At 42.8% G+C, this 13,968-nt stretch overlaps 1 protein-coding gene across 4 annotated transcripts in view; it reads right to left on the bottom strand.

The window, feature by feature from the left end:
* Positions 1-13,968, bottom strand: part of RUNX2 (RUNX family transcription factor 2) — a 164,683-nt gene that overhangs the window by 99,108 nt on the left and 51,607 nt on the right. For 2 of the 4 annotated variants that reach the window (XM_064650743.1, XM_064650746.1), the window contains exon 4: positions 8,180-8,353. The exons of the other annotated variants lie outside the window; for them this stretch is intronic. In XM_064650743.1, the coding sequence (XP_064506813.1) occupies positions 8,180-8,353 (174 nt within the window). The remainder of the gene's footprint in view (positions 1-8,179; positions 8,354-13,968) is intronic. 4 annotated transcript variants of the gene reach the window in all.

Consider the following 13,968-nt stretch of genomic DNA (forward strand, 5'->3'; position numbering starts at 1 on the left):
TTTGCAGACAGCAATGTGACAACCACATGGCGTAAGCAAAGGCACTTCTTCAGGAAATTCAACTTTTTTTTCTTTTTTTTTTTAAACTCCTTTCCCTGTTCTTCCACACAGCAAAACCTTGTAGTTTCAGCTATTCCTTGTTTATTATTTCTGTTCAGACATGATTTGTTTAAAGAGATGTCTGGAAAGCAGATACTTCCTCGAAGCAAAATAACTATATAGATATATATAAAAAGAACAACATTCCAATTTAATTTTAAGAGGATTTTCCTGGAGTTTGCCATTTATATTACAGCTGAGTGATATAAATGGTTAATATAAACTCCTCAGAAATGCAAAGGACACTTGATCATTAAATGTAATGAACTTCTTTGTTTTAACATTTTCAAGGCCAGGGTTGTATAGATTGGCACAGGTTCAAATCTGACTGACTGCTCATTGTTACATCTGATATCGACATATTTCTCTGCCTCATTCCACTACAATAATCCACCATGCAGTCAATGGTAAATGATCTTCAACTGGGAACAGAAAGCTTAGGCTTGCTGGGAAAACAATCTTAAAATTAATGATGTATTAGGAGCACAATCTCAAATCCAAAATCCTTCAAACTCTAAGAGTTTTTCAATCTCTGCTTCCGAATCCAAAACAAAGTCTCTTAAAGTTTTGGGGTTAGCTCCAATGCTGGAAGGAAATAATGTAGCAGGTAAAGGCTGGGTTAAAAAATTCACAGCAGAAGATGTTTTTACATCATTTTGGTCTAAGACAGTGGAAACCTTAGGAGAGGAACTGCATTCTGGAGATTCATGCCACTCTTGGTGGTGTAATCCTTGTGGCACAAGAAGCTCTTGAGCATTTCTGGCACCCTCATTACTTTGAACACCCATGCAAGACTTGGTTTTACACTTAATGTCCTTAATCCAGCAACTGTGAATGCCTGCATGGACAGAAGAATGATGAATGGCAAAAAGTTGTCTTTCAAAGGCTTATGTGGTATTTCAAAACAGTATCTCATACTGTGCTGTCAGAGGCAGGATATGAGGCTGGATGGAGTCAGTTGAGCCCAAAACATATCATACATTCTTACAATATCTACCTTAAATAGATCAGTCTTCTCAGGGAACAGGAAATAATGAAGAGGAAAATACTCAACCAAATTGAACATCAGATGATGTATCAGAGCTCAGTGACTGAGGAGAAGGTCACAGTACCCCAGGCTAGAGGGTTACTACGATTCCTCCACATCAAGGCACAGCTGAGGTCATGGTTGAGGCAGGCTGGAGAATTTTGTCCTGGGGCTGACTGGCTCAAGTGTTATCTTTGGCCCGCTGGGAAACCCAAAAGTGAAGATACAAGTTTCACCAGATCTTAGAGTAAATGCCCTAAAGCCAATCTCTGCTGACTGATGGAGGTCAAGGCTTGCACATGGATATGAGAGTAGAGAGCGGTGAAACACCATTGCCTTTGCCAAGTCAAAGGTGACCCATTAGCCCACAGGACAAATGTCACTGCTCAGCAGCATTGCCCAATCCCCAGCAAAAAATGCCATAAGACAGAGCCCAAAGCTGCCACATCTAGTCCCTGAAGATGGACATGCAGCTGGGTCCCACGTGGCATCTTCTAGTTCCACCAGAAGGTGGTCCTGGCAATGATGCTGGAGCAGTGACTTTGGCCACTGAGGCCCAGCCAGCCCATTTCTTCTGGTCCCACACATCACCAAACTCCCTTGAGCAAAGAAGGTGATGGGAACACCACAGGGATGTGCCAGCCGCCACAACAGCACTTCCAGGGCAGATCCATACAGATGCTTCTGAGGGAAACACAACAACGCTCTCCTCTTAGGAGGGTCACCTCCTCCTCGCTTGGGCACAGAAGGGGTGGGATGACTGTTTAGCACATACCATTGGGGAAGAAGCTATGAATGGATTTGTGAGAGATTTTCCTTGGCCTCCTACACCACAGACCAACTTCCCCATTCGCTGTGGCTAGTGGGCCCACACATGTCCACAGGGTCCCTGTGGACCACGGACTTTGCACTGTCATCCAAAGCACCACATGCTCTGCAGGCACAGCACATCTTCCCAATCACAAAAAGCCCAGAGCAGATGAGAAACCTTAAAGCTCTGAGGTAGAGTGAATGTGGATTCCTCCCTAAAGGAATACCTCCAAAGCAAGGGAAAGCATTAATATAAAAATAAAATTACAGCTCGGGAGAAGGTCCCCCCGCCTTCCCGTGCAGCAGCCACTCTGAGCTGCCATTTACACTTGAAAACTTTGGAGTGATTACTGAGAGCAGTCCTCCTTTTGTAAACATTTCTGTTATGCCTGCGTGGGTGTGAAGGGAAGTGCGGCTCTCAGCGTATTCCTTCACAGCAGGGCATATCATGGGTATGCTAAGAAAGCCTGGGCACAGTTCAGCTGAAACAAATCAGCAGGGCGAGGCCTAAACTAATGCACAGACAGCTCCATCCTGTTTGCACTTCCAGGTGAACCTCAACAAATTGGGAAATATTGAGTATTGCATATTATTTTGTCTGGGTTTTACTGTCTCACTTATAGTCATGAGAGATATCCAGGTTTCTTGACCCTTTGTGGTCTGTGACTGACTGTGTCAAATGGACTGTGGAAACTGATGTTTAATGGACAATAAGTGTCTCTAAAAGTCAGTCCAAGATTGGATGCACTATATAAAACTAAAATTAAAAATGAAAGAATGGAAAAAAACCTCCAGTGACCCATTCTCCCACCAACAGCATTGACTCTCCAGCACCATGACTTCTCTTCTTTCCATTCTTTCGGAATCACACATTTTGGGTTGGAAGGGACCTTAAAGACCATCTAAAGTTCCAGCCCATCCGCCATGAGCAGGGATACCTTCCACGAAGTGCCAACAGAGAGAAGAAAAAACCTGCACATATCCCTGAAGAACAAGTTTTACCACCACTTTGCTGCTGGGTTATGAAGCACAACAATTCACTATAGGAAAAAGTCAATTCCCCATTTTCCAAGCTGAGTTACATGACCAGAGCATGATCACAGGCTGGCAGCTCCTCAGCGTACCATCTATAAAACCCAGACGTCACACACGTCTCACTCTCATCTAAACCCAGCCATCAGCTCTAGCACTGGCTGCTGCTGGTTGTAACAGTGCTACTGCCAATAGTAAAAAACAAGCTGTCTGGAGCTATCTTTGGTAAACACTTAAAGCAAATATCCTCGCTTCTGATCGTAACAAAAGCAAGATGACTTTCTGCATGAGTAACTCAACTATTGTTGTAACACCAACCCCCCCGGCAAAACAACAACAACAAAATGCAATATCCTCCTCTTCTCTGACTATTTCTTGGGCATCCTTGAAAGCCCAGGGCTTCATGTGAATTGCCCAGTTCAATCAATGAAGTCAAATCCAATGGAGTTACACCCCAATGTACAGAAGAGTAATTGGGACCAGATTTTGGTCTGAAGAACCTCTAAACCCATTTCTCCTTCCACCTCTTCAAGAGTCACATTTCTAAAAGGAAAAAAAAAAAAGATAAACTGAATGAATCATGCTACTAGGACTACTAAATTGTAAAAGGCGGTGGTGGGGGGGAAATAAAGTTAAAAAGAGTACTTTAATAGGAGGGATACAAGCTTTACCAAATGGAGGTCCACAATGGCAACTCTCCAGTTGCCTGAAGGATGCAATCCATTTGCATAAAGTACAGCAGACTGCAGCCACCTTTGGGTTGCACCAGCAATCTCAGCTCCACCACCTCACCTGATGAGTCTTGTAGCTTTTACTCCACATTATAGTGAGCTGAAGGTATAATTCACCCTATAAGCCTATTACTTGGGCAATTTCTAAATTAGCTATTCCAAGCAACTATGTACCTTGTCCAACGTGCTCTCAGATGGACATGCACCAGCTATAAAGTGGTGGGTGCTTCAGAGAGCTGCTGGTCCCAGATAAAATACAGCCAATCCCTGGCAGGGCACTTGCACAGTGCTGGTCTAATAACAGCTACACCAATTCTGTTTCAAACCTGTCCTGTACCTGAGGAGAGACCCTGCTGTCTGAGGCAGATGCTGCACAGCTCCATATCCAGAGCCAAGGACAGTGCTGGGGTGAGCACAGCTTTTTACCTTCTCCCTTACTCTGCAAAAGGGCAGTGCCTGCAAGCCCTGAATGGGGAACTAAGGACGGCCCAGCTGGTACCATCCTCATCCTCTGAGAGTCAAAGGTGCTTTCTGCTCATGGTCCTCTGAGTAGACTCATAGCTAACAGCATCCCTGAAACCAGCTCCTGCCTGCCAGTGGACATGTGTCCCCTCACTACCTTCCAGGTTAGTCAGCTCCAAAGCCTTTAAATCTGATTCCTACCACCCCAAAAATTGTAAGAAATGAAAGCATAACATCCCTGAAGTGAATGGGGAGGGGGAAGAGGAAAAGGGAAAAAAAACCGGTTCACAGGACATGCCTTCGAGGGCTGTTATTTCAGTGGTGAAAGTCACAGGTTGCCTATAGATCAGCTGGTGCCACAGTGGTGATGGAGCATGAAACCTCACTTAACTCCCACTTTGCTGTCCCTCAGCCCAGCCGATGGGGTCCTCGCACCGAACACATTCCTGCCTTGCGCCCGTGGCTTTTCCTGGCCTGCAGAAGCTAATCCTCACCAGCGTTTTAGAGAAATAAGTTTTCCTCATTTTGTACTGGAATATTGATGCCACAGCTCAGTGTCTGAATGAGAATGTAACTCGATACATGAGCAAGTTGTGTGAGTGCCGTTAGGGAGAGGGAAAAAAATAAAAAAGCAAATATACCAGTATCCAAATGTGAACAGACAGGATTCCTGATTTACGGGCAGCAAGCAGGGCTCAAATTGGATCTGCACTGCCTCAGCAAAGGCATCTGCTTATTGGACCATTTGTTTTTTAATCACCCTTCGATGTAGCTTTTGCTGAATCCTAGTTAAAATGCCATGTTGAATAAGGGCAACTCTGTGCCTTGTCCTGCCACAGTCTGGTCCAGTGGTAGGTTAAGGACTGTGCTGTGATTTGTACAACCTGTACTCTGATACTCCAGGAAAATAAACACAATCTACACAGAGAAAAGAAATATAAGAGTGATCCCCAAAGTGCTGAGTTCTCTCAGGCTCAGGTGTGGGCCAGCCAGGCTTTAAATATTATTCCTGTTTAATCATGCAACAGCTATGCAAGACTTCAAGTGGAACGAAACAAAAACAGTTTATGTGCTTACTAGCAATAATATGGATTTTGTCATAGGAAACCAGTATTTACTGTTCAAGTTATTACGAATTAATTATTTTCCCTAAATTATTATTAGGTAAAAAGATTATGAAATAAAGCTATTTCTAAAGGAATGCTTGGTTAATTCCAATAAAGGTAATAAAAAATCCCTGTTTTTCAGAGAAGGGTCTAGTCTCCTTTTAATAGATACCCCACGGCAGTGTCCATGTTAAGAAGCCAGTGGCATTCCAACTGCATGTCCCACCACATCAAGGAAACTGGTGTTGGACACCCAAACACCTCGCTCCCTACCACCACACCGAACAGGCAGATGTTCAACAATTTGCCACACAACACCCGATCAAAGCGGTGCCTCATCCATGCCATCCCCTTTGTCTCTCATTGGCATGGTTTGTGCAGCAAAGATCATCCCTTCATCCCAGAAGAACTCGGAGGGACCGTCCACAAAACGCACCCCAGCGCTTTGGTGGAACATCAAAGCACGTAGAGCTTTACAGATTGCAATCAAGGTCCTGAGGAGCACCAAAAAGCTTTGTGGGAAATCAGTGCAATTCGCAGAGCTCGCACCCCTGTAACATGCTCACACAATGGCCTTACTAAATGGGAGGGCTACCAGAGAGCTAATGAGGAGCCTTTGAGGGCTGGGTGTTTGACTTTACTAAACTGAGGAGGAGAATAACATAAGGGTGGGGAATATCATAGCAAATACTGTATCAGACCACTTATTCACTACAAACTGAGTCCTATCATTTTGGGGGAACTGAGAGCAATTTGGGATGCTAATGTATCCCATGACCCTGAGTTTATCCAACAATAAAAACACATAATCCACAATGGATGGGAAAGCCAGCCTGCCTCCCTTGGCTCAGCTCACTTCCCTCTGCCCTACCAGCATTGCATTTTCCCTCTCTCGATGAAGTCTCAGCTGGCGCTTTGAAGTGCTGACTTAAATTTGCAGAGAAGGCAGCGAATGCCACACAGCTTTGTTTCCAGTCAGGCTTATTTAAAGCTCATCTGAAGTTTTCACCTCCCGGATCTGTAAATGCTGCTGCTGCTTCATAACGAGGCAGAGAAGTAGTCTATTAATCAAAGCCAGCAGAATGTTTTCTACGGGAGGCATTTATGTGAAGGAGAGCAGCATATGAGGTTACACTTAGTTAGGAAGAAAATTACAAGGGGATCTCAGTTCTTGTGCTTCGGGGCATAAGCTGATCACCAGATGGGGTCAGGAAGAATTTCACCCTCTTTAGTTCCTAGATATAGTGTTGCACAATAGGTAAACTATGGAGGTTCAAGGAAGAAGGAAAAAAGCTGCTTATAGCCTGGATTTCCCCCCCCTGCCTTCTTGGGAGCTATGTCCAACAAACACTGCCAGACAGAAGATGGTTGGTTAGAAAAACTATTGGCCCTTATTCTGGCAGTTCTTACTCAGAAAATGATGCACACAAGAGCCCTGACTTCACATGTCCTATGAACAAAATACTAAGCCTGGCCAAAAAAACCTGCTCTGAGAAGCTGGAGGGCATCAGATACCACGTAATGGGTACAACTAACATATTTATTATATTATAAACATTTTACACTAGTTAAAGTTAGACTTCTAGATATGGGAGAACTTTGCCATAGCTCATGGGAGCAATTTTTGTGTTGCAATTCCTTGAGTGCTTTGGGTTCAAATTAACTCACTTACTTCTCTTTCTTACTGCAAATTAATAAACCAGTTGAACTTAAAAAAAAAAAAAAGGAGAAAAAGAAAGAAGAAGAAAGCCACAACACTTTGTTAAAACCACTAAGTTTCAGCTGGTATCATGTCAAAACCACTTGAAACATGAAACTAGAAATCTTCCTAGGTTGACTCAAAGACTGTGTCTATACTAGGAGTGCTTTACCAGGAAAGGAATGCTGGTGTATAATGCTGGCAAAGGACTCCTGGTGTAGGTGCAACTATAGCAGCAGAACTGAGTATTAAATGGGTCTAGGAAATTTGAGCCAAGAGTTTTGCTGACAGACTTGTATCCAGGTGAAGCTCGCCAACAGTTCGAGCAATTGGTCAGGGGTAACACCTCTTCACATCCTGGATAGACACAAATATGTCAACACAAATTTTGAGCCTGGAAATGCCCAAAATTAGGTAGAGATTGTTTTGAAACTATTCTTAAAAAATGTAACTATCTCTGAATTTAGAAAAAAAATTACAAAATTGGTTTGTTTTGAAACTATTTTAAAAAATGTAACAAGCTCTGAATTTAGAAAAAAATGACAAAATTGGTTTATTTTGTAGGCTTCGCAGTTTTGCTGCAAACTTCTGGCTTAGCTTCAGTTAAACAACTTATTTCAGTCTTCTAATCTGTGACACATGGTGGATGCTTTATGATTTCTCTCAGCACAACGAAATCTGTCTCTCAGCATGCAATCATAAATGTTGCATACAACCCCCACAAGCAACCTTTGGAGACTTCTCCATAACCCAGTTCATTTATTGTAACCGTGGTCAGCACTGGTGCTGGAAGGAAACTGCCATGTGAGAAGATTGTGTTATTATTCCGATAGAAAGACTATTAAGTGCTGGCTGCTCCCCTCCACATGGGTGCAAAATAACAAGGCTGGATAAAAATGTTCATTCTATTATATGCTAATAAGTACTATTGCAACATGGAGAAGGCAGAGCAACATGGCAGTTGGAATTTCACCAGATTCCTACCCAATTTACCTGGATTGGCTATGTTAGATTTATGGCAAAAAGATATTAAAAGAAAAGGAATAACATTTTCAGCTTCAAGCACTACAGAAAAATCCACTTCCCACCTAGCTTTGCTTGGAAAACATCTCTCACTCTGTAACAGCCTATTTGACTGCAGCTGAGACACAAATACCCATAAGCAATTACTACCATTGCCTGTGCAAGTCAAACCTATGGTTCTGTCTCTTACCTGTAATCTGACTCTGTCCTTGTGGATTAAAAGGACTTGGTGCAGAGTTCAGAGAGGGCCGTGGGCTCTGGGTCGGGACCCCTACTCTCATACTGGGATGAGGAATGCGCCCTAAATCACTGAGGCGTTCAGAGAACAAACTAGGTTTAGAGTCATCAAGCTTCTGTCTGTGCCCTGGAAACAGCAAATCATAAAATAAAAGCGTTAATAACAAGATGTAGTAATTTAACACACACCCCAAAAAAAACCCCAAAATGGCCTCTAAGGACCTGTTGTTAGATTTAATGGATTTACAGGTATCTCAGCTACCCCTGATAACACAGAAACATCATTGGGGGTTTGTGTTTTGGACATGGTTGTGCTGGTGAAAGCCTTATCGAACACAACAGTGCCCATACACATGTGTAACAGATTGCAATTTGGATCAAAATAAGCACTTATCAGGACACTCACACAAGGTCTTTTTTGTTGGTGGGTTTTTTTTTCTGCTTTAACTACACAAGATAGTTAAGAGGCAAACTTCCCCTTCCAATAGCAAGCCTCATGAGTACATACAAGTTATCAAGTGGGACAATTATTCCATGCCTGATTCATATGTTGTGGATTTTTGCAAGCTTTTCTTCTCCCTTTATGTTTTTTTCTTTAACTCTCTCACAGTCAGTCATTAGCTTTCATTCCTCTGGGATATTTTCCAAAAAGTCAATAGTCCCTGTCAATCCAGAAGAGCAGTATCCAAGGAAAATCTTCAAAGCTGCTGGCTGAGATGGGTCCTTCACACCCTCTCATGGTCAGCCTTCAGTGCTGCTACTGCTCTCCCCCAAAACAGGCCAATTGCCCCTGGCAATTTTTTGGAACACTCATTTAGGGATGTTTTGCTCTCAAAATGTAAATTAGGGAAATGCCAAAAGCACCAGGATGCCACCGGTGGTACTGCTCATGTTGTCACTGAGTTGGTTCAAGAGTAAAGACTTTATTTCTGTAGTGGTTGTATTTTTGCTCCTAGGTTTAATTTTTTTCCAAAAGAGTTTTAGGATGCTCCTTGACCAATGGTGCCTTCCAATGTGAGGTGCAGAAGGTGTTATTTCTATTATTTAACACACAGAGAAACAGACATGCATAAAGATTAAGGACAGGACTAATTTTGCTTAACTTCAGCCATTCATAAATCAGGCATCTAGTCTAAACTCTTCTAATGTAGACTTCCTCTTCGGTTAATGGAAAGAAATAGCTACTTCCAGAGGGCAATTCATCTCATTTGTCTCTGACACCCATCTTAAAACAGCATGATTCACCTTCTGAATTTGCTTTCTCTTCCTTCTCTGATCAGAGAGGGAGCACACATGACTGGTTTAATTAGACACCCTCGCCATTAGTCAACATTAAATGGAATGAAGCTTACCCTAAGTCACCAACCAAGGTCACACAAAAAGGCTCTGCAGAGCTGAAAGGGGGGCCCAGACCCCCTGACTGTGACCCAGAACCACATCTGTCTCCATCCCTGTGAGCAGTGCCAGGGCACAGGCACGAGAAATAACTGGGTGGGATATTTTAATGCTTTTAACAATAAGAAGGGCCTCTGGAAGGGTTTGGGCTTGAACCCTTCCAGATGATCCTTAGTGGCTTGAGGTAATCTGTGTTGTCCCTCAGCAGTGTGAACACAGCCATCTGCCTGGAGGCTACAAGAGTCCAGCTTTGCTGGCATGGGCAGATTGTCCCATCAGTCTTTGGGCCAGAGAACCAATTTCTGCACTGGTTAATTTTTTTTAGAAGCAGAAATGAGGCCACTTAATCTTGAGATTGAGCTATCAGACTACCACTACTAAAAAAAAAAAAAAAAGATTTTTAATGGTAACTCTCATCACAGTACTAACTACATGGGTTCACATCATCTAACTGGGACTATGGTGCCTTCATGGCAATATCATAATCAGATATTGCAATATCCAAATTAGATAAATCCAAACTGAATTCAGGGAAATTGCATTTTTGAATAGAGGAGTCAGGTTGCAAGATGAGGAGAAACTTGATGGAATTTAACTTTGGAGAAACTTCTCTAGCAATTTAAAAAATAATAATTAATTGACCCATTATTTGGTACTTTGAAGTATGATTTCTCTCTCCCAGGATGACTCAGTCTAAAAGCACAGTGATAGGCAGGAGCCTTCTCCTCAAGGAGAAGGTGCTGCTCCATGTTAGAGCTGACATGGGTGTCTACTTTCACTTCAGGAGGGATCAATCACTTTAAATGGGGAACGATTTTTGGTGGGCTTGTAAAAACTCTGTAACAGCAGCTTAATTAACAACATAACATCTAACTTGTATTCTTTAGCTTTATATTCTCAATGTATCCAAATTACAACTTGTATAAGTTGGGTCTGCTATATCTGAAGAAATGACTTTCACATACACATGCAGTCAATATTCTCTTGGGATTACTCCATCTTCTTTTCCTCCACGATTTTTATGTGTTTGCTTTTCCCCTTGCCTGTCATATTTTCCACTGGTTTTTTTTTTTTTTTCTTTTCAAGGCATCCTCTTCCCTTCCTCTTTTCTCTTCTGCTCATTCCTAATCATGATTTGGCAAATTGAGCAACCTGGTCTAGTGGAAGGTGTCCCTGCTCATGACAAGGGGTTGGAACGTGATGATCTTTAAGGTCCCTTCCAACCCAAATCATTCTGTGATTCTGTGAAATCTGAGAGGGCTCAAAATAAGGCAGACATGATCAGCCCATCTCTGGTCTCACGCACCAGGGAAATTAATCCACCCCCAAAGTAAATTGTAATTTGAATATCTGTAGAAAAATCCCACGTTGTGTTGATATAGTGCCCTTTTCCTTAAGGAAAGTCACCGAAAGTCACTAAAAATCACTAAGAAACTGATGCACAAGCTATTTTAACTATCTTCAGATAACTCAATGAACACTTACTACATAGTTCACCACCACTCCTGCACCAACCTATGCCCAAAACCTCCCATCCCTGTTTTCATCTCGCTCTGTTTGGTCATGCATAGCTCTGCCAGAGAAGATTTTATATTTAATTATGTATATTATTTTTATAATGAACTAGGACTGTCACAGAAGACAAAATTCAAGAGGATAGCAGTGCACTTTAGGGTAGGCAGGGTAAAAAAAAAGGGGGGGAAGAAGAGAGGAAAAAAAGGAGAAGGGAAAAAAGAATTAAGAAGAAAGATCCTCACATCTGGTCAAATTGAAATGATCTAGAGATGTGTGGGTTTGGGTGTTGCCCCTGCCCCCCCTCCCCAAAAAAAAAGAGTAGGAAAAGAGAGCTCTGTGCACATCTGGAAGACCCCAGGCATCAATGGAACTGCAAGTCCCCAGAAAGCAGCAAGGGGCCAAAGGCAGACTTGCCTTCCCCTTCTGGACATTTAAAATTTAGGGTTGTAACACGGAGTCATGTTGTGACAAAGAGATCCACAGAAGGGGCCACACTCCCCCAGTGAAATGTCCCAGGGAGACAAGATGACATTGCAGCTTCGCACGTCATGGGTTACTCTGCTTTGATAAAAGCTGAGACGTGCTCACACTGAAAGTCAGCAGGAAACTCAGCAAAACCTTCTGAATTCAGGAGGTGCTCACAAAGGCGTGTGGGCAACTTAAATATCCTGCCTTGATTCCTGTGCAGAAAAAAAAAATCCTATTAAGTACAGAGAAGCCAGGAGGTATTGGCTGAAAACAGTCTAAAAAGACCTTCTGAGCAGCACATAAGCAGCAGCAATGAAATATGTGATACATGTTTAAAACTCATTCCACAAGCTGCTTTTCATCTCTCATTGATATATGTGTCCGTTGACAGAGAAATTCCTGATCCCAGGGGAGTGTGCTAAGAAAAGCTGTATTCCTCAGTCTCAGTATTGAGGCGTAATTTTATTTCAGGAAAAAAGATTAGGGTAGCAAGTGTGGAGAGCTGAGGGAGAATCCATGATCTGCTGCAGCAGTGGGTACATTAAAAAGCAATATAAAATCTGTGTGAAGAGTAGAATAAAATAATGCTGCAGCTATCCCAATGCTTACAACACTGCATTTAGTGCCTGTTGCTCTGTTACAAAGATTAATTTGAGGAATGGATTGGACTTGGAGAGGGGAAAAATGTTTATGGGCACAGGCAGTGTTCAATATGAAATGTGGTCAAAAAGATGGAGGCTGTTCCGTGAGTCTCTGAGTAAGGATGGGACTCAGTAGCCTTTGGAACTGGTTAGGTCACAGGAGAGGAGACAGGAAAGAGATGAAAAAATTGAGAATTCATAGGCAAAAGCTAAACAAGCTGTTATGATTTGTCTGCTGGCACAGTACAAAACACGCTGGATATCAAAAATCCATTATTCACTCCAAAATGACAAGACATATTCTGATCTTTCGCCACTACTCAGCTATTTCAAGCTAAATACCAACTTAAGTATTAGTTTCTGGAGGTAGAAGCATTGCCATTAATCCCTTCCAGTGCCAATTTTGGCCATTTTACATGAATCAAACCAGAAAACAGTACTGAGAGAGTGTCATTAGGTCAGTGCAAACTGCAGCCAGTCAGCCAGTGCCTGAGCTGCTGCTTCTGCTTGCCAGCCCGGGATGGCCACAGAGTATGTTCACATGGCCCATGGAAGCTGATGTTCAATTATCACATCCCAGACACGGCAGAAGATGTGAGAAGGCTTCTTCTCCTTCTTAATCATTTCAGTTTAAACTAAGCAATGGAATGTCTCCCAGATCAAAGCAAGGCAATCTTGAGTCTGCTGGATGTGGTAACTGGAGAGGGACGTGAGCTCTTCTCTCATCCCTGAACTTCCACCACTCTGCTGGAGAAGGCAAGATGTAAATTGGGCCATGGAAGAGGCTGACTTGCAGAATGTAAATGTGGTGTTGATGCTTGAAGATTTTTACCTCCTTGGGGAGGAGGGGTGTGCGTTTTTATCTTTCAGCTTGTGGGTGTGGAACTGAAAACTAATCAGATTATGCTACACGTGGCCTTGCCAGATGCTGACACTCAGGGACTCCCTTTCTTTGTACCGTGTACACCACCCACCAGCTTTTTTGTGTGGGGTTTTTTTTTCTGGTACCAAGGAGATCTGGTTACCAGATTTTCAGCAGATGCTTTTATCACTCTCCAGTGGGTTAGCTATTTTCAGTCATCGCCCAGTTCTAACTTTTCTTGCTTTTGCACTAACAAGAAGAAGTATTGTGGGAGTCAGGTGTCTCCATAAAGAAGCCAAGGGAAGGCAGAAAGGTCATGAAAGTAAGATCCTGCTGGAGTCACATTTTCTGGGACATCCCAGGCAGAATGGAGGGTGATGACCCAACATAAAATTCCACCATGGCTTCTGTTTACCCTATGTCATGATTGTGCTCAGCATCTGCACTCCATGGAGTGACTAGGAAAGGGCAAACTGTTCTTGGAACTCCAGGACCAGTAACCAAAGCTTTCTATGGCTCTGGATTAGGTGGAACCCAATGGAAAAGGGACTTTCCTTCTGAGTAAAGGCTGGCAGAAGGAAGAATAATCACCTACTTCATGACCTATGAATTTGTAGCTGGCACGCCCCAGGCTTTCCTTGACCTCAAGAGAAGCATAATGGAGACCAAGAACCCAAGCTGTGATTATTCCCACTGTTCTCCAAAGTTGACATGCTTAAAAAAGTTAAAGAATAGGTACATTTTTTCCTACTAACATTATATGTCTTTGAGATAAGCACTCTGACTGTGTCTCTATTAACACTGGCACGCTAGGGACATACTTCTGTGTACATATGGTAGAAGACAATTTCACGACATAAA

The sequence above is a fragment of the Pseudopipra pipra genome, chromosome 3, assembly GCF_036250125.1.
Source record: "Pseudopipra pipra isolate bDixPip1 chromosome 3, bDixPip1.hap1, whole genome shotgun sequence".
NCBI classification, from domain to species: domain Eukaryota; kingdom Metazoa; phylum Chordata; class Aves; order Passeriformes; family Pipridae; genus Pseudopipra; species Pseudopipra pipra.